Source organism: Chroicocephalus ridibundus, chromosome 4 (assembly GCF_963924245.1).
Source record: "Chroicocephalus ridibundus chromosome 4, bChrRid1.1, whole genome shotgun sequence".
In the NCBI taxonomy this organism is placed as follows: domain Eukaryota; kingdom Metazoa; phylum Chordata; class Aves; order Charadriiformes; family Laridae; genus Chroicocephalus; species Chroicocephalus ridibundus.
In genome coordinates, this window is record NC_086287.1 from 65936024 (window position 1) to 65958957 (window position 22934).

The 22934-nt window shown below is 42.8% G+C and overlaps 1 protein-coding gene across 1 annotated transcript; it reads left to right on the forward strand.

Annotated features, from left to right (window-relative positions):
• Nucleotides 1-236: 236 nt before the first annotated feature.
• Nucleotides 237-22860, forward strand: DHRS7 (dehydrogenase/reductase 7). The gene is made up of 7 exons (XM_063333615.1): nucleotides 237-453; nucleotides 5424-5576; nucleotides 13082-13188; nucleotides 14205-14444; nucleotides 20092-20214; nucleotides 21703-21918; nucleotides 22654-22860. The coding sequence occupies exons 1-7, from the start codon at nucleotides 318-320 to the stop codon at nucleotides 22687-22689; spliced, it is 1011 nt and encodes a 336-aa protein (XP_063189685.1). The 5' UTR covers nucleotides 237-317; the 3' UTR covers nucleotides 22690-22860.
• The last annotated feature ends 74 nt before the right edge of the window (nucleotides 22861-22934 follow it).

Sequence of the window (22934 nt, forward strand, 5' to 3'; positions counted from 1 at the left end):
ACATGCACGGCCTCTCCCCCACAACCGCGGCCCTTATCGCCGCAGCCTTGACTGCGCCTGTGCCGGGTCCGCCTTTATCCACCGGCCTCGGCAGCCGCGGGGCTCCCGCCGGGAGCAGGGGCAGGCCGCGGCGGGGGGCGGGCAGCCATGCGGAGCTTGCCTGCCCTTGCCCGCCGGGGAAAGGGGGTGGAAGGGGCAGCGGGAGGCGGGGAAGAGGAGGCCGGCGCTGGCTTCAGGCAGCGGGGGCGGCTCCCGCCGCGCCGCGGCCCTGATAAAGGGGCGGCAGGAGCCGGGGGCGGCGGCAGCAGCGGGCAGTCATGGCGTGGGGCTGCGCGCTCTGCCTGGCGCTGGCGGGCGGCGCCTTCCTGGTCCTGCTGGTGCAGCTGCTGCGCTGGCTGCGGGCCGACGGCGACCTCACGCTGCTGTGGGCCGAGTGGCAGGGGAAGAAGCCAGGTAAAGCGGCCCGCCAGCGGCCGCCAGGAGGGTGGTGTCAAGGTGGGGGGTGCCTGGGGCGGGGAGCGGTGTCGCCGAGGGCGGGTTTGGGGCGCTCCGTGAGGGGAAGGGGAATGGCAGCGTGTGGGGAGGGAGGAGAGGGGAGGGACGGGGCTGAAGTTGCCTCAGCTCGGCCGACCCAGATCTTGGCAGCTGCCCCGCGGGCTTGTCGGAAGATAGTAAAAATAACCCCAAAAGCATAATTTTCCTGCCCTTAACTAGCATTTGGTACTCTCGCACCACTGAAGTATCTCTCTAAAAAGCAACTTGGCAGTGATAGTGAGCTCCAGCAGATCTGTGGTGAGCTCTGGCTCCTTTGGCCCCAAACCAGTTGTTTTGCGCCGTTTCTGGGCAGATGGCTGGCTCTGGCATCGGCCCGTGGAGTAGCCCAGGCTGCGAGGTTCAGAGACGGCGTTAGTTGGACAAAAAAAAAAGGAAGAAAAGAGCATGCTTGGCGCATGTGGCCAGAACGAGTTGCTTCATAGTGGGTTTAGCTTCTGTTTCAGTTTGTTCTGGCGTTTTCAAGCAGATCTCAGTTTCACAGTAGCAGTGAAAGTGTTTACAACACAGTAAACATGAATATTAATGTTTGGATTAAATGGGTTTGCTCTTCTGAGAGTTGTGCCCTGAAAGGCATAAGGGGGCAGCACCACACGATTGCTATCTGTGGCTTTACACCACTTTTCTGTAACGTGGTGCTTTTGACACCTGTGGGTACAAAAGTTCAATAAAATGCCTTCAGACAGGGATTTTCAGCTCTTGCTTGTGTTGATCTTTCTAATCTGACTAATTCTGCCTACTTCTGGACAAAGATCTTTAAAAATCACAGGTTTTATTTGCTTAATAGGGGCTTTTGATCAGAAAAGCCACAAATTTGTGAATATTCCCCCTTAGCCTAGCCAGCAGTGGCGATTCGGGGCCACTGTGAGCTGTGCTGGGTGCAGGTGGTTGAGGTGAAAGCAAGGAGCTCTTCTCGCATCTCGCCAGTCGGGGGAAGAAGCTCATCTGAAAGAAGATGGGACAGGGGACAGTATCAACCTGTCCCATGTGGGAAATGAAACGGAATGTTGGGTTGAGATAGGGAGATAGAACTATATGGAATGAAAGTGGATCAGGAATGTGTGACTGGGGTGAATGGTGGAGTAAGGGTTTGGGCTTGAGATTCAGTAGGGGATGGTGGCATAGGTGAAGGTCAGCATTAGAAAGGGCTTGAGAGAAGAGTACAACAAACTCATTGAGACATCTGTCTCTGCTTTCAGTAGAAGCTTGCTGCAAAAGTGCTAGTCCGTATAATGGAGAAGAGAACAGAAAAGCATGCACAAGTAATAAAGCACTAAGAAATTCTAATCTTGAGCAAATACGTGAGCAAACCACACGTAACTCTTAGGATATGCATCTCAAAGTTTTATAGTAACTGCGTTAGGCAGTTCCCTTAGTATAAGAAAACTGCAATAAAGCTTTGTGTGTGGACTTCGCAAAGATCACAGAAAGACTTGGAGCAGAGAAGCAAGATAAATCTTGACTAATACAAGCAGAATTGAAGCTTTGTCCTGAGGGATCTATGTGCACTGCACATCAAGATGTAGGAGCTCTCAGGTAGACATAGTGTTATTTGAATGTAGCCTTCAGTCTTATTGGAAGCCTGGAAACCTATTAACTAGTCCCTAAAAGTTCCCATATAAAGAGCAATGTAGTTATTTTCTGATGTAGTTGTTTCAACATGTGGGAAGAATCAGGCAGAATTTTGTGAACATGAGCTTTGCTCTGCGAACAGGTGAGCTGTGTTTTGCCTCCCACCCGTCTCCCAGCCTCAGTGCTTGTAATTAACTAAAATATGTAACTGAAATGGTAGCATTTAAGTGTCATTTTGCTGATAGTTCAGCCATATATGTGTGGGATGGTGGTGCCGCAGTGCTGATCCTAACTGTTCAGGTACGAAAACAGAAGGGACAAATACTAGAAAAGATGTTTCTTTAAATATATTCCCCCTTTTCTCTTCCTCCTCCCCATATTGTGCACATAACGTAGCGTGCCTACGTAAGTAACATGTGGATCCCGTGGGGAAAAAAAACCTTGATTTTTTTATTTTTTTTTAAAAAGCTGTTATCAGATCTGTCAGCCTTGCAGTCATTATATTGTGTTACTGCTTCTACAACATTATTATGGATGTTGAAGTTTTTGGAGATAAAAATACTTACCAGAATGCAGACTGATCTCATATACTTCTTTCTCTTCTGCTATAATTGTGAAGAAAGGCCTTAATATGGTTCCATTTCAATGGTTCAGTTCTATTGGGAGAATTCACTTCTGGATTTTGTCATTGGCCGATGCTGGATTGCTTCCTATCTTCTAAATATTTGTGTGGTCAGGAGACAAGGGTTACTGGGTGCTTAGTTACTTTCCTTATGTGTTGTGTTTCATTAGCTGAACAGCAGTCACTCTAAATGGTGTGCTTTTCACAGGCAGCATAATGTTATCAAGCTACGGAGGATCCTTTTACATATGAAAACCTATGTATCTGAAAGCCTGCTCTTAAAGCTGGGAATAAGGGTATGATTCCCTAGGGCTGTGGGGGGAATGTTCTGCTTTAAACCTACCCACTTCAAATTTTTTTTAATGAATGAAATACATGGCAACCTTGTGCTATAGGAGCTATAAAATTTTGGAAAAAAAACCCTAAATAGAGCTACAAAAACACTTCTTGGATTACTTGCAGTACTACTCTGTTCAGCCTCTCATTTGTTATGCCTTGTAACACAGTAGTTAATGGTTAGTAATAGTATAATCTGCTTTTCTTTTTTAATTTGTCATGGTTAATTTTTAAACTTATTTCCAGTAACAACAGGATGTTTATTCTAGAGGAAGCAGTTGGTTTGACACTTGTTCTACAACAGCATTTGAGCTAGGTTTTCCATTATGTTAACTCCCAGTAGCTCAGTGCTTGGTAACTATCAGCACTGAGGAATCAGTGGAACACTTTCCTTATCTCAACTAATTATTCTGTCTACAGAACAAGATCCTGAATAACTGCAGTGAAGCTGCCCAAGACAGGTTGGGAACAGGGAAACTAAATAGTAGGATGAAGCGGATTTGTTTTCAGTAGCAAGAGGAGATGAGCGTGGTAAGCAGGGTTGAAAGTATGTCCATGTGTTCTTTTGTTCATGTAGTGTTTGTCTACACAGGTGTTCTGCCCCAAAAAAACCCCCAGTAATAGGAGACATGAACACCCACGTTTCTTGTCATTAATTCAATGAATTAGTAATGTATTGGAATGAAACTGTAGGAAGAGAGTGTGAATAAGCTTTATAGACAGCAGTGATTCGGAATAATAATTAATAAATTGGTTATTCCTGCAACTTCAGCAACAGCGGTTTCTACCTTCCAAGTACATCTCCCCTTTGGAAGGGGACTGTTGCTGCTTTTGTTACTCTTTTTAAAAGCAAACAAAAAAACCCCCAAACAACCGAAACACACCAAATCTTGGTTTTAGGAGGGATTTTTCTGTGACTAGAATACCGTAATCTTAAAAAAAGACAAATAATACTCACTGCCAGTCCCACCAACTCAAGTTGAGTTGTGATAGTGATTCTTGAGTGCTCTCTGCTCTTGTCGGAAGGGTGGAAGGTTTTGGTGCTGATCTCTTCCTGGGATTTATGTCTTTAAGACCCTGAAAGTAGAAATTTGAAGCACAGTGTAGTATGGAAAGAACCAGGAACTGATTACTGAAGTGAGCAGGATGTAAAAGCAGTCCCAGCCACTGGCTGCAGCGAAAAGGAAGTACTTTTGCTAAATTAAATGAGTGGGTAAGTTTTGGTGAGCTGAAAAATGGTATTCTGGCCGTTTTCAGAATAGAACTGGCTTTAAGTCTCAGGAACTGCATTTTGCTCTGCTATTTGAATTATACCATGAAATCTTTCTTGGTTGTCTAGATGTTGTTGCAGTACTCTTCTGTACAAACTTGAGAAATAGAAGGAAGAGCTTTTGTCAGCAGTGGTCTGAGTACTTGAGTGAGGTTTCCACTAAGACTAATAGTCACTAAGACTAATCTTAAAGAACACATACAAGTTTTAGGCAATGATATGTTCTGGAAAGTGCTCTGCTATTAGTGAGCATTCATCCTTAAATCATATTCTAGAAATAAATGGGTGATTTTCATCCTATCTGCTGGTTTGATGACTTTGGATAGGTGTCTGGAAAGCTAAACCTTTTCCCAGTACCCAGGTGTATCATAGAGTGGGGATGATTGCCAACAACAGGGAACAGGCATATGAGAGAGAAGTAAAAGGAGTAAGATGCTATTATTCTTATTACAGGTTAAAAAAGCATGCCTGGGCAGGAATTCACATGTGAGCTTACACCTTGAGAACTCTGTGTACTATACACTGGCCGATGCAGGAATTAACCTGCATCAGATACAAAACAAAGTGTGTGAACACCCATTTGGTTTGTTCTGATGAGCTGTCTTCGTTCAGAGAATTTTCTTCTGTCGGCCATAACTTAGGAACATTTTTGAGGTAGAACATTGTTGGGAAAGGTTTGCTTTGGCTTTTGTTTGGATTTGCAATACAGTAACTGTTTCCTCTCATTTCCAAGAATTCTCTTCTCCCTTTTCCTCTGAAGCTCTTTTTGATGAGGTTAGTGGAAACACTGTGTGTGGGTGGGCTGCAGAAATGCAATCAAATTTCTCCCATCAGGTAGATAATCAGTGTTTATTCAGATTAGCCTTGGAACAAAGTTCAAGTGACAACAGAACAGCTATGAACGATTTCACAACTGCACGTGACCAAAAAATAAAGACGTCGGGATTTTGTAACAACCCCCCAAAAAGAGCATATATCTTAAAAACAATATCAGATTATACCCCTGCAGTGACTTAAATGTTTATCCTAGCATTGGCAATGTGTGAGCTGCTGTCTTGATTCTTTTGATAGAGAATGAACTGCGTGGCAAGGTTGTCTGGGTGACAGGAGCTTCAAGTGGAATCGGAGAAGAATTGGCTTACCAGCTGTCAAAGATAGGAGCCTTGCTTGCCATCTCAGCAAGAAGAGAGGATGAGCTGCAGAGAGTGAAAAAGAAATGCCTTCGTAAGTACGACTTACTACTTCATGTGAACAATTCCATTCTTGCTGTGATGGAGTTGCCACAGAATACTAACCCGCATATCACAGGAATAAATTTCGTGATGAAAGTGAACTTTATACTTAGCTTCACTGTTCATTTGAAGCTGTTATTTTCTTCTTGTGACTGAGAAGCCTTTGTATAGACTTGCATTATGAGTTCCTTCATAAGCCAATGTTACTTTAAAAAGTCTCATCAATTGCAAGTGGTCTTGTAAGATACTAGATTAAGAAAATGAATTAATACTGTGGGGAAGTGAGGAAACAATCTGAGGGGCATCATCCTTTGAAGAACCAAACCATGTAGCTGATGCTACTAAGAAGTCATCTTCCTTCAGGTTTGTGAATGTTACAGGCAGACTGGCAACTGATTTTCCTCTCCGGAAAAAGAATGAATAGAAAGGTTCAGAAAAAGTTGTTCTGAGCAAGTGCAAGAAATAGAATTTCCCGTAGATCAAGAGGAATAAATGTGAAGCAGGATGTTTAACTATTCCAGTTATCTTTCATAGACCTGCTAAGTCACTAGTCTGGCTTCATTCTTCCTGTTTCTCCTTTTCCCTCCTGTTTTCTGACTTTGCAGCAAGAAGGATAGACAGTTAATTCACACTAATTTTGAACATGATTAATATTATGCCTCTTTCAGACTATTTATCCTCTATGGCTCAGTGTGCAGTATTCTATACTAAATGTTTCTAGAAATCTAAACATTGCAGCGGGCTACTCTGAAAATCTGTCAAGGAGCTTTCAAAAATGCACAACTCCTTATTTCTGTTTTCTGATGCTTCAAAAAAAGCAGTCACTTCAATAGATATCTTCAAGAAGAACCAAGGGACATAAGATGACAGTGTGATTAAGTGGTAATCATGGCAAAATTCCAACACTGTGTGATGCAATGTTTAGAAGTCAGTAAAAGTATGCAACTGCATTTGCGTCTGTGGTCATTTGTTGTCATTGCAAAACTGATAACACTAGACAGACTGGCAGGAGCCATAATCCTGGATATCCATTTTCAACCAGCACTCGTGTGAGAGCGTGATGTACTAAAAATATTCCGAAATACTATTTCAATTGGTGTAAACCAAGAGTACAGATTTATCTAAGATGATTTATGCCTCTGCCAGCTTTAAGTGACCATGTGAATGTCTTAGAATCATAGAATAGTTAGGGTTGGAAGGGACATTCCAACCCCCCTGGAATGAGCAGGGACATCTTAAACTAGATCAGGTTGCTCAGAGCCCTGTCCAACCTGACCTTGAATGTTTCCAGGGACGGGGCATCTACCACCTCTCTGGGCAACCAGTGCCAGTGTTTCACCGTCCTCATCGTAGAAAATGTATTCCTTATCTGTCTAAATCACCCCTCTCTTAATTTAAAACCATTATCCCTTTTCCTATAGCAACAGGCCCTATTAAAAAGTCTGTCCCCATCTTTCTTGTAAGCCCCCTTTAAGTACTGAAAGGCTGCAATAAGGTCTCCCTGGAGCCTTCTCTTCTCCAGGCTGAATAACCCCAACTCTCTCAGCCTGTCCTCACAGGAGAGGTGCACCAGCCCTCTGATCATTTTTTGTGGCCCTGTTCTGGACTCGCTCCAACAGGTCCACGTCCTTCCTGTGCTGAAGACTCCAGAGCTGGATGCAGTACTCCAGGTGGGGTCTCACGAGAGTGGAGTAGAAGGGCAGAAGCACCTCCCTTGACCTTCTGGCTCCATTTCTTTTGATTTAGCTGCAAGTGCACGTTGTCAGTTCATGTCCAGCTCTTCATCCACCAGTACCCCCAAGTTCTTCTCAGCGGGGTTGCTCTCAATCCCTTCATCTCCCAGCCTGTATTGATACCAGGGATTTCCCTGACCTGGTGCAGGACTCCACACTTGGCCTTGTTGAACCTCATGAGGTTGACATGGGCTTACTTCGCAAGCTTGTCCATGTCCCTCTGGAGGGATGGCATCTTGTCCCACAGGTGTGTCAGCCGCACCACTCAGCTTGGTGTTGTCTACAAACTTGCTGAGAGTGCACTCAATACCACTGTGTGTCATTGATGAAGATAATGAACAGTACTGGTCCCAATACAGGCCCCTGAGGGACACCACTTGTCACCGATCTCCATCTGGACATTGAGCTGTTTACCAGTGCCCCCTGAATGCAACCATCCAACCAGTTCCTCGTCCACCAAATCCGTATCTCTCCAATTTAGAGAGAAGGATCCTGTGGGGGACAGTGTCAAAGCCCTTACAGAAGTCCAGATAGGTGATATTCACAGCTCTTCCCTTGTCCACTGGTGTAGCCACTCCATCATAGAAGACCACTAGGCTGGTCAGGCAGGACTTGCCCTTGGTGAAGCCACGCTGGCTGTCTTGAATGACCTCCCTGTCCTCCATGTGCCTTAGCATAGCTTCTAGGAGGATCTGTTCCATGATCTTCCCAGGCACAGAGGTGAGGCTGACAGGGCGATAGTTCCCAGGGTCCTCCTTTCTACCCTTTTTAAAAATGGGTGCAATGTTTTCCTTTTTCCAGTCACCGGGGACTTCACCTGACTGACATGCCTTTTCAAATATCACGGAAAGTGGCTTGGCAACGACATCAACCAGTTCCCTCAGGACTGCATCTCCTCAGGTCCCATAGACTTGTGTATGTTCAGGTTCCTCAGGTGGTCATAAACCTGATCTTCTCTTACAGTGGGAAGGATTTTACTGGGGTGATGGGACAGTCTTAGTTGTGGTATGTACTAGATTTAAAGTTTTATGTAGCCATGTGTTTTGCAAGTATACGCTACTGAACTTTTAACTATAGGTCAGATTAGTAGGATGGAAACTCTTCAGTAATAGTTACTCCATATTTTCTATAGCCAGCCTTTAAGTAGTGGAAGAGAGTAATTGGGCCCACTTCCTCTCTTATCCTTCTCTTTTCAAGTCTATGTAAAGCCAGCTTTCCGCTCCTTTCCGTGATTATCATGTGCGCTAACCCCCCAGCCATCTTAGTGTCCCTATGCTACACTATCTTACCAGTATTTTTCTTGAACTAGGGGGTCCAAACTTGGACACAGTACTCCAAATGGCAAGTGCTGTGTAGGTGCACTTAGAAATCGCTTCCCTCAGTCTACTCTTGCTAGTGCAGCCCATTAGCATTTGTAATTGCCAGAAGTAATTGCTGACTTATGTTCAATTTGCTGTTGTCCTGCTATCAGGACCTCAGGTCTTGTTTGGAGAGCTGATACCTATACCCGCGTAGCATAGTTTTGTCCCAGGTGTGAAACTTTGAGCTTATTGAGTTTTGTCAGACCATTCTTACAGCTTGTTAAGATGCCCCTGAATGGCAGTCCTAGTCTCCAGCAACTGCTTCTTTGAACTTGATGTTAACTGAAAATTTGCTGAAAATATGTGTTTTGTCCCATCGTCTGGGTCATTAATGAAGATATTAGAAGATACTGATTATGGAGGGATACCACTTATAACTGTCCACCAGTTAGACTTTGAATGGTTGATTGCTATTCTTCAGACCCGGTGACCCAGCCTGTTTTTCACTTGCGTTGTAATCACTCATCTACACCCCTCGTATTTCCCCAATATAGCTTCAAGGATGCTATGGAAGGCAACATAGAAAGCTACATAGACAGAGTAAACAACTCCACTGCTCTCCCCTTGTCCACAGAGCCAGCCATCTTATCACAAAAAGCAATTAAGTTGGTCAGGCAGTATATGTCCATGCTAAATCTATGCTGGCCCTTCCCAGTCACCTTCTTGTCCTTCATGTACTTGGAAATTGCTTTCAGGAGGAATTGTCACATAATTTTTCCAAGGACTGAGGTTAGGCTGTGTGACATTTAGTTTTCTCCAGTTACTGGGCAGCTACTCCACTTATCAAGTACCTTCCAAAGATAAGTGACGTTGGTCAGCTCTTGTAGCTCTTGGGTGTTTATACTGCGCTGCTCACATGTGCAGTTTGTGCCTAACTTGGTCTTCCTCTGACGTTGTTAGTATTTCTTTCCCCCAGAGTCTAGCCTCAGGACTGTGGGAGACCTGAGAGGAGATCTTGCCAGTGAAAACTAAGGCAAAGAAGGCAATGAGTACCTCATGTTTTTCTGTGCCCTTCGTTACTCATCACCATCCATGTTCATCAATGAGCTCACTCTGTCTTTGGTCTTCCTTTCGTTGGTGCTGTATGTATGAAGCCTGTGTTGCCTTTCACATTCCTCACCAGTTTCAGCTTCGTCTGAGCGTTGATCTTCCTGATTCTGTCCCTGCATGGTTGGGCAGTGGGTCCGCATGCTTCCTGGGTGGCTTGTCCCCGCTTCCACCTGCATGTTTTCTTTTTGCAATTGAGTTAAAGAGTATTCTATAAGGTTTGAGTAGCATGGGATGGATTAAGATTGAGCTGTAACAGGTAATATCAACTTGAATTTGACTGAATTGTATGGCATAATTGGAGCTAATAGGCTTTAACACGCCTGCTGTAGATGCTATATACACAGCAGCAACTTAACTATATAATTTGCATATTAACATCAAAAAAAGCGTGTCTATCATGTCCAAAATTTAGAGACACCACCCTATGATATGCTTTTATGTGTTCTACACTGCTTAAAGGCTGAAGGAGAAAGACAGAACCAAAAGTACTGTAAAAGCTGTGGTAATACCTGTTGAGTCACGCATATGCCAACTCAACGCTTCATTGCACTTCCGCAGGAGGGAGAGAAAACAACTTGTATAACTTACACGGTTCCTGCAAGTGGCTTCTGTATTTCCCCCAGGCACTCTCTGCAACATGAGTTGAATTTGGCAATAATGTTGGAGGCTATTTTCTCTCAAAAGCCCTAAAAAGGAAAAAAAAAGTAGATGGGGGCTGCGGTGTTGTTTCTTGGTTTGACAAAGCTCAAGTATGATTTTAATATGGATAGGCTAAATTAATGACAGACAATCTATAATTTACAGAATTATACAGTAATTGAGTTTGGAATGGACCTCAGGAGGTGCTGTTGTCCAGCCTCTGCTAAAAGCTTGTGTTCTGTTAAAGGGCATTATACAAGATAGAAATAAAAGATATAAGCGGAAATGCTGAAGAGCTGGAAAATAAAAGGTCTATGTTGAGTAATAGTGTTTATCATGTTACAAGAAACTGCTGTCTTGGATTAACATGTATTGAAATCCTCTATGGGATCCTAGGGAAAGGAGGCGTACCGTTGATGTCGTAACAAAAGATTATTTAAGTCAGCATTATTTATGCAGCTGTCTTTCAAAAAAAAAACCAAGTTGGCTTTGAGTGATTGTAACCACATTTTAGTTAAAAAGTAACTAGAGTTTAACAAACCATCAAGAGGGAAGAGACAGCTTATGATTGCTTGATAGGGAAATGTCAGTCAGAAGACCTGCTGCTTGGTGGTTGGGCAGTTTGATCCCCACCAGAAGCCATGTATTGTAAAGCTGCTATATAAGGAGACTTTAAAGGACCTCCAGATAATACTGTGCCCTACAAGTGCACAGTTTCACAGCTGTGTGAAGGTGGCCTTTGGTCTGTGTAGACTGAATTTTGAGCACTCAGTTTCAGATATGTTGCTTCAGAAAGCTGGAGGCCACGTGTCTCCACTTTGCAGCTGGAGACACTTCACTAAAGGATGTTAACTAACATATGTTAGCATGTGTGTAAAATTACGAACTCTTAAACTAAGGTCTCCCACTTGGGAGCAAGTGTTTTTCTGGGTTATTTTAATTGTTCCCTTAAAAACATCAGTTTAGTAGTGGCCAAAAAAGGAGGTGAAATATTAGGACTTATTAGGAATGGAGAGCGTCATTCTGACAATGTATAAATTGGGACATGTACACGTTCAACACTGCACAGTTTGGTCATCTGCCAGAAAAACAGAGGGATGGGTGGATGGTAGAATAAGTTTTAGAAAAAGGGTAACAAGAATGTTTGAAAGTTTTGTGAAAGCTGTCTAGGAATAACTAGAGCAAGGATTCCTCACCCTAGAAAAGAAGCACAGAGGCTGATAGAGATGTATAGTCTGAGTGCTTTGAGGGAGGGTGGAAGTCAGACTGAGCTACTGATTGCTCCAAAATGAGAACTAGGCCTCTGCTTTGATATTTTCCTGAAGTCAAAAGTTTCCTACATCATATAAAAGATTGCTTCCTTCCTTACCAGCATTTTGCTTCTCTTTCTCTGTTTTTTTTTTTCTTTCTTCCCATATAGCTTTCTTGGCTGTGTTGACTGTGTGGTCTTGTTAATCCACGTCAGAAACATTCCACACCCCAGTAAGCTTCAACTGTGCAAATCTGCTTGAGGGAGCATGAGGCAGAAGTGTGTCTCTGAGAGGGTAGTTTAAACTACATGGATTTATTGCTGTCTTTCTGGAAGAAACATGAGGTAGGGAGGGAAAAATACACATGAAGGGGTTGGAGGGAGGAATAAATGGAAGTACTGGTAGCTTTAAACCAGCCAGATGGGTTTATTGTAACCAGTAACGTAAATGCTAGTGACCTGTGAACAGAGGCAACTTAGAGATTTAAGTAACCTCCAAAGTTGTACATCACTGTAAAGACAAAGTTCAACCTTACTTGTATATGCAAGAAAGAGTAATTAAAAAATCAGAGCCACAGGCCCTTTAAAGAGGGTGGCTGGTTAAAGGGGAGCAGCTACACTTAGTTGTGGCTAGGAATCAATTTAGAAACAAAAATAGCACTATCAAACTAATATAAATAAAGTAAAAATATCGTGTTATATGTAGTTAAAAAAACCCGAAAAGATTAACACTGAAGATTTTATTTTTGTGCCCCAAAACCTCAGGGTAACAAGTCACTGCTCAAGAAATACTGTCTATGGAAAAGGTCAGTTGTTCTGAAGAGGCACTGGTAGAAACACTCAACATGAAGGCTTGAACTGGATGACAGCTGACTTTTATTTAAGGAGATGGATATATTAAAAGCTGTCAGTTAAACAAAAAGTTTCTCCTTCTATCTCCTCCAATAATCTAGCTTCTCTACACTTTGCCTCATAGCTAGTCACGTATATATGTTGTGTTTTGGGTCTAAATTGTACGAGTCCTCTCGTCAGGAATAAACATGCTTGACCAGTTAACATACAAGCAAAGCGTCAACAAGCACTGCGCTTCTGCATGGCTCCGTGAAAAATTTCAGTATCAAATAATCCTGTTGCAGGTTAATCCCAACTATTGCAATTTATTTGAAGAACAGAATTGTCTGTATTGTTTAATATAGACAATTAATTATATATGTTTAATAAAGTCAAGCTTTTCACAAACAAAACCACAACGATGAGAAAGAATGATTTGGTGGGACCAGATTAAAAATGAAAACACAGCAAGCATTTTATTTCCAACTTAATGCTATGGTTTCTTCATGTTTTTTTAGTGAAAATGTGGTGTTTAAAAGCACATTTAATTTCCCACAATTGTTATGTTATTTGTTGCTAACATTGTTATGTTAGCGATCTTATTGGATCCCACTCACTTTATTCTTATTTTTAGAGATTAGCAACTTGAGTGAAAAAGATATCCTTGTTCTGCGTCTTGACTTGACTGATAGAAGCTCTCATGAAGCTGCAACCAACAGTGTTCTTAAACATTTTGGCAAGGTGAGGCGTACTTCTGGAGTTAAAAATTCTTTTCATTCTCTATCTCCTATCCTTGCATTTATGTTTACATTGCACTTTTATTCTATCATATGGTAAATTCACCAGTGTCTACATCTTGCTTAAGTTTCAGTATTAAACATGCCAAAAAGTACCTAAGTTCTCATTCCTTCTATTGCTTGCTTCTGAGTTTCAGCAGGCTTTGCAGAGATGCAGCAATGAACAAATAATCACTGGTCATTACCAACAACTAAAAATTCACTTGCATCAAGTTACTGAATTCCTGGACCATGTGGAACAATCCTCAGCTGTATATTTAGGGCTCAAAATTGTGTATGAAAGTCAGAACCTTTATTTTGTAGTTCCAGTAATGCATGTAATTTGGCTTCAGAGCCCTATGGGACAAACCCGGACATCAGGCACAACTTCCTCGTTTTCCTTGTTTTGTGCAGTTTTCTTGATTGCTTATTCAGAGTACAGAGTTAAGATAGCAGCAGTCAGATCTAACCAATGTGAAGTACAATGTGCAAAACTTCAAGCTGGGCCATTAGTCCACTGGTATTTTGATTTCACAGTGAAATTATTGGTGCAAGATTTGTTTCTTCTGTTCTTTACTCTAGTTGGTTTCTGGTTTTGCACAAAACGTATTTTCAGAGGTCACCTTGAAGGACCTGAGCATTGCGTGTTATTTCCTACAGTGCAGTCAGGTTAAAAAATGTTGTGTGGAAAACAACTTTCCAGTTGCCAGTGTTCCTGTACTAGGAGTTAAAACCTTGTTTGGCATCAAACACTGTATTCCTGTTTTGACGACTCAGCTCAAAATTAGTCAGCCTTCAGTTCAAAGGGGAATCTAGTAGGGGAGAGGAGCTGCTGAAACTTTCTCAGCAGCTGATACATCTTACTTGTGTACGTCAGAGACAACACCAGAGGGAAGACAATAGTCAATTAACAATTGCCTGAGGAAGTGCAGATATTAAAGGAAATGTTTTATCTTAATATATCGTTGCATTTTTCCTGAGATTGATGTTTTGGTCAACAATGGTGGACGTTCCCAACGCTCTCTGTTCGTGGATACAAACCTGGATGTCTACAGTGCCATCATCGAACTCAACTACCTAGGCACAATCTCTTTAACCAAACATGTCCTGAATCACATGATCCAAAGGAAAAAAGGAAAGATTGTTACTGTGAGCAGCGTGATGGGTATCATGGGAGCTCCTCTTGCCTCTGGCTACTGTGCCAGCAAGCATGCTCTGCAGGTAAGTTGAATTTCTGAGTTTAAGTCTTGCGGTGTAGTAGATCCACATCAGTTATCGCTGTAGCAAAGGACTTTATTCTGTGCGGAAAACACAAGTCTCCCCTGAAGTTGCACGCAGATCTCAGGTTTTGAAAGTCCTTTAAAATTAATTTGCTCTGAAATGTGAAATATCTCAGCCCCCAGTGTAGATTTATTTTCCTGAATAAAATTCCAATGCCATCTTAGTTGGGTCTAGCCACTATGTAGTTATATTCCAATGTGAAACACAAGACCACAAGACCTTAGCTTCTGGCCTTCAGATTAAGGAATACCTAAATCAGAGGAATATTCTGTTGCATGCAGAAGCCCTAATGTCCTCATCTTAATTCAGTTAGGGAGGAAAAATCACTGGTGAGAGTTTTAAGACTACAGGAAATCTTTAGGACAGTAAAGTGAGAACAGTGAGTGAAAAAGCAGACTGCTCAGAGAAATGAGTTCCTGATGTAGCTGGGAACATCTGAATGAATCTTCCTAACAGTTGTGAATCTTGCTGTGGTGTGAAGAACTGTCAGCTTGTAGTGTCTTAGGAAGTTATCTTCTGTGTAACACTTAACTTTCAATATTGCTTGGTAAGAGTTTTTGAAAGCAGCCTCACTTGTGTAGAAAAACGTAAAAGAAGAGCTCAGAAAAGTATATGGGGGAAAAAGAATGCCTGTATCACTGAGGAATTGTTTAACTAGTGAATTTATTTAGACGTATTTGTCTTTCACTGGTGTTTGACTTCCTGATAATGTACATTTTGATCTCAGTAAAATATGCATCAGCTGTGCTCAGTGATGACTTAAAAAACTGGTACCTTCTTACTCCCTGCTGGATTTAAGCACATAAACAGAGTAAATAGCTTTGCTTAAGCTATGGGATCAATAGCTTTTTGACAATTTGACTAAAACCAACAAAAATGTAACAAGTGGCTGACACTGCAAAGCCACTAGACACTTGATAGAAGTAGAAGATGTAGAAGACGGTGACAGGTCTCTGCTAATACAGTTTTCAGTTAGTGACGAGGAGGGATCTGTGCTCTTCATTGGAGTGGCAGCGATGAAATTGCCCATTAGAGGCCAGCTTTTGGTTTAAGACTAGTAGATTAAAATTAGAAGAACGCAATGAGCAGAAGCATGAATTCCCTTTATGCTCCTCTATTAAATGTTCTTTTGGTTGAATTATCTTTTGGGTGTGGTGTACCTGGTCCAAGCATGGCTAATTAGTTGCAGAGCACAAGGAATTCATGCGTTGCTTTTAAAAATTCTCAGTAGTCTGAATTTCATGTTAAGATCAAGAACATGGAAGAAATTTTAATGAGATAATTTACTAAAATTTCTGTATTAATTAAAAATAAGCTAACTGAACTGCTTATATCTTTGTTAGATTCTACCTCTGCTCAATAACCAGGCTTAGACTCCAAACCTCCTTCCTTGTTTATTTCACGGTAATTCTGCAAATACTAATTGCAGGTATTAAAACATGTGATTTGCAATATAGATTTTGAAAAGACTCAGTCTGAGTGTCTCTTGTCAGTCTGGAGTTATGGCTAGATGTTGGTTTGAAACCCCAAAAAACTAGAAAAGCTTTTTTGAAATATCAAACTTCACCAGTACAGTTCAAGTAAAGGAAGACTGTAGGAATGTAGGAATCTTCAGGTAGCCCAGTAGCCCATCTCTGGTGATGACCAAAAAGGAGAGAGAGGGGGGTAGGGGAAAAATAAGACAAAGCCAAAGTGATGCTTTTCCTGTTGCGCTTTCCCAGCATTTATCAACTTTTATTCCAAGATCTTAATGAAATGAAGACTGCATTTTGGCCATCAGTTATTAAATATGTGTGCCCATCTGACATGAATTCATGGGTATGTTTTGCGTTGTGGTTATGGTTTGGGGTTTTTTTTCATTCATGCCTTAGAGTCTACCACAGCTGACACAATTAATGCTGCAATCTTAATTATGCCTTTTTTGAAAAAGTCCCTCCTTTTGTTCTGTTGGCATTTTTTGTTTGGTTGTTTTTTTTTTTTAATAATTTCTTTTAAATGGCAGTTGAAGAAGGAAGGAAGGAAGGAATTCTGTTAAGAATTAAAATTTCTCTTTGAAACAATTGCACTTTGATGCCAACTGGAATTCTTCATAACAACGTTCTACTGATGAGATTACCTTTTATTTAAGTTCTGGGAGTGCTGTAAGAGCATGAATCAAGTCCACGGGAGTCTGCATCTGACTGATACAGTTTCTCTCTTAGTGTGATGATGCTCATGGACATCATCATGATCTAGTTGTCTTTCATATAATTGGTGGCACGTGGAATGGATCAGAAATGGTGGCCATCAAAATGTTCCTTAATCAGGAACTTGTCTAATAAGCATGTGGACTGCACTGAGCAGCAACCACTGCTCTCTTTTTTCAGTTTTTGGCCATTAGGGGAATTTCTAAATGTTTCTGTTGTAGTAGAAGTCAGTTCAGCCTTGCCTTCTTCAGTGTCTTCTAGGATTTGGTCACTAAGCTGGAAAGGCCCAGAAATGGCTTAAAGCGGTTCTTGTTCAACAGACCCTTTGTCGGCATGTAAGAGCGGGCTTCGGTCTGGGCTTGGGGGAAACACTCAGATTCTTCCCCTTGCACTTGAGTTCCTTTACTGCTCCCAAATCTGGCTCTGCCCCTGCCTGAATTTAAAGAAAAGAGAGCACTTTCTTTTCTTGCTTAAGAATTTTAAGCTTCTCTTCTGGGAGGAAGTGGAGGAATTTCATACCAGCTACCTTTGTGTATTCCGAGAGAAGTGCTGGAATTAGAGAACCTGTATATACTGTAGATAGAGCCTCCAGAGGGGACTCTTCAGGAGGCTCTGTTCAGCAAGCATCAGCCAGGATTTTGGCTGAGCAAGTGTCCTTGGCCATCCTGTGTTGGTGAAGACTGCACCTCTTCCACGGTGCAAAAACTTGGAACTGCAGCACAAGGGAAGGAGAGGCCACACAAAACCCTTGAAATGGGGGAGGATAGCAGAATGCCCACAGAGCAGAAACAGGAGCTTGCTGTGATCTCTGGCAACATGCATTTCATGTTTACAGGCTGTGCAACCCTTTAATGAAATAGCACTGACTTTGACAGTGCTACTCTGAAAAAAGTCTCAGCAGCCCTGCGCTCGGCCGCTGTGTAGACAGGACCTCCAAAGACAACATAAGATCGCTGGACCAATACTGAGATTTTGGTATCTTGCAGCTTGCTCAGGTCAGCAAGGCTCCCTTTGTAACACTTGGAGAGAAGCAGCAGTCTGAGTGCAGGGTGCCAGGGCCAGTGTGCTCTGCAGGAAGGCGTCTGAAGTTGCCTACAGAGCTGGCCACCGCTGTGTGCCTTTGTGTGGCTACTCGAAACTGCGGGCAGGTGCCCATTTTTAGGTAGAACTTGGATGCCAGAAGCCTCCCAGCGTTTGAGCAGGTGTATGTACTTTGTCACAAGCGACTGAGCAACGTTTCTGGCTTCCTTTCTCTCGCAGCATTCCCAGACACACACTCTTCCACTTCTTCAGCTCCTGGAAGTACATCTTGAGTTTGTCTGCTTCAGGCAAAATGGGAGTCAATTCTGTTCCTCACCAAGTCACCAGGGAGTGTGGGCTAGGAGAGCTCTTGGCTTGGTCCTGCTCATGCAGTTTAGTGTTGATGGAATAACTAACGATTGCCCGAAGGAGGGAAGACAGCTGCATAGGCTGCTGTTTAGGCTGTGTTTCTAGGAGAGCCTGGGCTTCCCGTCTCTGCTGCAGTGAATAGGATGCAAAGCATTCATGTGTACATGGAGCAGTTCCACGTCTCCCCTCACCCAAGTGGCCATGCTCATTGCACACGCTGACACCTTCTCCCCTTTGGGGTCTAGTGTCTTTTTACGTGTTACTTTTTCCTCAGCTGGACTGATGGCACAACTTCTGTGACGGGACTGCACAACTTGGGTGTTAAGGGGCTTTTCTGAGACAAGCAGGCTCAAGACCCCTTGGGAAAAAGAGGGGGATGTGGGAAGTGCAAGTTGGGGCTGTAGCCTGGAGTAATGGATAAAGCACAGCCGTATCGGTGCCACATCTGAAGGTGTTCACCAGGGCTGGTGGAGGCTCCTCTCAGGGCAGGAGGTAATCTAGGGGAGGGCCCAGGTTTTTAATCCAAAACAACTGCGTGGTTGGCAAATCTGATATGCTTTCCCATGTGTCCAGAAGCAGACATAAAGACACTGGGCGTATAAGTGTCTTTATGTTAGAATTTACTCCTCTAGAAGTGACACATCTCCAGGCTTTGATAACACGCTGTGAAGATGCGGTACTAGATATAAGGCCTGCAGGTACTTATAACTTGAAATATGCGGTCAGTGTTTTTACAGAATGTAATTGCAAAGCATGTATGCAATCTATAAACTGGAATTGGTCACCAGCAATTGGGAAATTAAGAGACCATGTTCTTGGCCATAGGTGCGCACCAGTGCGCAACTCATTGCCTAGGTTTAGTGGATTGCCCCAGCTGACTACTTCTGTGTCGTCACAGGAGCATATCTGACTGATTTTATCCCTGGGTTGCAATTTACTTCAGAGCTCTGGGTCAGCCAGCTCTCTTCCTCAACTGGATGGGATTACAAATTGCAAATTTTTAGTACAGTGGGAGGAATTTATCAGCCTGTGCTCACTCTCTGTCTCTGTTGTGACACAAAATTATGTGTTATAATAAATACAGGGAACTGTTGTCAACCAGTTCAAAGGTAAGAAATGATGTGGAGTTTGCTAAATCATAATTCTGCAGTGCTTGACCAGTAACTCTGGTGGGAAGCACCTTCCCAAATTGATCATATTCCCCATAATAGTTGCTGTCTAAATGTGCATTGCCACAGAGATTAAGAAAACTTGTATCCTGGTAGCTTAAAGAAAAGAAACACTTGCAATTTTTGTAATTCTTGTTTAATTTAGATACGCTGGTCGCGTATTCCTGAGGTGAAACGAGATTTGTATCTATGTGGATGCAAATTTCAAACTCTGCAGTGAATTGAGTGGTGCCAAATTATCCCCTAAAATATCAGGGTGCGGCCTTGACTTTACCTACTGAAAAGGTTTCTTCCTCTTCTTCCATAAAACCAGTGCCGCTTCCTCAACAGAAAGAATGTGAAATCTTTAATCTCACCACAAAGAACAATTCCCTTGCAAATGATCGTATCCACAATATTGCAGTTCTTACGGTTGGTGGCACTTCCAGTACCAGAACAGTGAGGCTGAGCACTTGTAGCTGTGGCTAACTCCAGTGGGAGCTAATGATGGGTGGCACCTCTAGTAATGAGCCCCCGGAATGCTCTTGTCAGTGGGACTTGTCCTCGATACAGGGACAGCAGAATCTGGCTGTGGTTTGGAGAAGTATTGAGGAGAAGTAGAGAAGTGTTGTATTTGAGAAGTCAAGGATTGATTCATCAGTGATATAGGTATCAATGATGTCTATAATTGCAGATAAAATTTTAGATTAGCCATTGAACACAGAAAGACAAAAAAAGCAGTAGGAATTGCTTTTAGTGGAATACTGCTATCTTTAGAATTAGGAAGAAAACATGTAGTCTTTGAAGCCTTGCTACATGTGGAAATATGGCAAAGGAAGATTATGTTATAGTCTTTTCTTCTAGGGTTTTTTTAATTCTCTTCGGACGGAGCTGACTGACTACCCTGAGATAAGCATTATCAACATATGCCCAGGACCTGTACAGTCTCAGATTATACAAAATGTCTTTACGGAGAATCTGTCAAAGGTAAGGATTCAGTTCTGTTGTGATAAATTCAACTTTTGCTGCAGGTCCAGTGATCCTTTTGTGGTTTTCTGTTCTTTTTCTCCTCATAGCAAAAGCCAACCTCATCTTCTTACTAAGAAATGCTTTGATTGGTGCAGAACTATGTATAGTCCTGTAATTCTTTGTGGTATCAAGTCCATACCAAATGAAAATAAAGTTTGAGAGTTGCTATGCCTTCTCTCTGCCAACACATACAATCCAAGTCTAGTAAAATTTACTGTACAACCGCCCTGCTGCGGTTTTAGGGGAAAAGCCAGGATTTTCTGGACACAATTCTGCATGCGGAATACTGTCCTTTCTGCACAGGTAGCTTTTTGTTTGCACTAGTCACGATGTCCCCTGTTCGGCTGACGCTGTTGCTGGCAGAACTGCTAGAGTCAGCTGATGCGAGGCATGCATTCCTTTCCTGTTAGTGATTGTTCAAGGGGAAAAAGCAAAACCTTACAACTGCGCAATTGGTTTTTATAAAGGCTGTCTAATAAAGTATCTGGCAAAAATTGCTACTATGATACATCAAAATGTAATCTGTCCTAAATTCAGTCAATTTAAAGCTCAGGATAACCCACTAGTGGGGGCAGGGAGAGAAGCTCCCATTTTTAAATTGAGTTCTGAAAGGATTTTTGGCTTGCAGAACCTCAAACTTCTGTGAAAGAAAAGATGTACTTTTTGAACAGTCTGGAATGCTTGCAAAACAAATTCCTCAGATTTCTGCATGGCAAAAGGCCTAGGAGGAAGACCGAATCTAGAGCAGAATTGCTTTTGCTCTGGAAAACAGAAGCGGTTGACAGAGCAGTCTGTTGTTGCTGGAGTGAAATGCACATAAACTCAGAGCGCTGTGGCTTAGGTTCACGAAGCGATACGTGTGGACAGGGTGTCAGGCAAGGCATTCCTGCCGCTGAGGAAGAAGCCTGTTGCTCTTCTCGTTTGAGATGGCTGCCCACAGAGCAGAGCTGGCAGGAATATTCAAGTGAATGGGGAATGTGGCCTCATCTACTCACTTGTTTACTGAATAACTTGCAGCATATAATGGGGTGGGCGGCTGGGAACAGGAAAGTTCCCATTTCTCGGAGCCCTCAGTTGCAGAATGGGTAACTTGTTCTAATACCTCTGTTTCACAGCAAAGTAGAAGTCATGCTGAAGCAGGACAGATTTTGGAGATCCATTTTTAAACCTTCTTTGACCCGTCAATTGAGGCATTAATTAAAAGGCTGCTTTATTTAAGTATTTGTGCTAAAGGAAGGCGGTAAGCGTTCCCCCACGGAAGACTAAAGGGTTAGCATAGTGAGGCACAGGGTCCCCAGCCCCAGTCTCTGCTGTACTGGCTGGGTTGTTCTACTTGTGTGCTGTGGAGAAACTGGGAGGAGTGTGTGTGTTGCACAGCGCCTGGCCCTTTCTCTCCCACAAACAGAAGTCCAGTTCTAATCTCTCCTCGCTCTCTCTCCCCTCCAGTCCATAGAGAACAGCGGTGATCAGTCCCACAAGATGCCAACCGACCGCTGTGTCCGGCTCACCCTGGTGAGCACAGCCAATGACCTGAAGGAAGCTTGGATCAGTGACCACCCCTATCTGGCCGTTTGCTACCTCTGGCAGTATGCACCCACTTGGGCTTGGTGGCTGATGAACAGAATGGGCAAGAGGAGGATACAGAACTTTAAGAGCGGAGTGGTAAGTGTATTCCTCTCTCCTCCCCTTGCTTGCTTTTGTTACTCTGCTGACAGACTCTTTAGACATGGGAATGTTGAGATTGCCTTTTGGATCCGTTTCTTTTTTCCCTCCTCGCTTCCCTAGCAGCTGATGCCAGGCCAGACTCCATCACTGCATGCCTGACAGTCTAGAATTACCACAGTGTGGCCACGTCACAGAACAGTGAAGTCAGTGCGTTGTGTAGCGCCAAAGGTCTTGCTCTGGTCTTCATCACACGTCTGCAAGTTCAGAACTCAGCATTAACGCAGAGCTGAGCTATAAGTCATTAGTATAAGTTATTTAATGCAGCTTGGAATTAAGACTTGAAAACATTTCCCTTGGTTGTGTCTAGTTTTTATATCAGAGACATAATCTGAGCACCTCCCAGAAGTACGTTCAGCAATACTACTGCGTGTCAGGGCCCTTCACTTAACATTTACATCCCTGAAGACAGTGTTCTGTTCTTGCAATACTGCTCAGTAGATGGTACTTGTCTTACTGGGTTTTTGTTTAACTTGGTACAAAAAAACCAGGAAAAATCCTCTAAAAGCAGGAAATGCAAAAATAAGGGTGGCACCTGCAGCTTCAAGCTTCCTACTTCCACACTGTAACAGCCCACTGTCACAATCTGTGTATGTCGAGCAAAGTAACACTGTGGGCAAAGGACTTAACTTAAATAAGGGGAGGAAACACTGATTTAATGTACTCTCACTCCAGGATGCTGATGCCTCTTACTCAAGAAAGAAGAAGTAAGGACAGACGTGTACAAAATCCTGCTTGTGCTAAGGCTGAGAAACTTTTTTCGTATTGCATGACTGCAAACAAAAGCTTTTTTTATCTGTTGTACCTTTATCATCATGTAACTTGACAAATCTATCAAGCTGTATACACATTTGACTAAATAAAAATCTCTTTCTAAACATACCTGTTTCATGTCAGACCCCCGTAAACTGAATTATTAAGCTTACAAGAATTGAGACAGGAGAGGCCAGGCAGCG

Excerpts from the sequence above, each read along its gene's own strand:
- DHRS7 (XM_063333615.1), top strand. The coding sequence starts at position 318 with ATGGCGTGGGGCTGCGCGCTCTGCCTGGCGCTGGCGGGCGGCGCCTTC. Across the intron at positions 13,189-14,204 it reads TTCTTAAACATTTTGGCAAG|ATTGATGTTTTGGTCAACAA; the intron begins GTGAGGCGTACT and ends ATTTTTCCTGAG. Across the intron at positions 14,445-20,091 it reads CCAGCAAGCATGCTCTGCAG|GGTTTTTTTAATTCTCTTCG; the intron begins GTAAGTTGAATT and ends CTTTTCTTCTAG.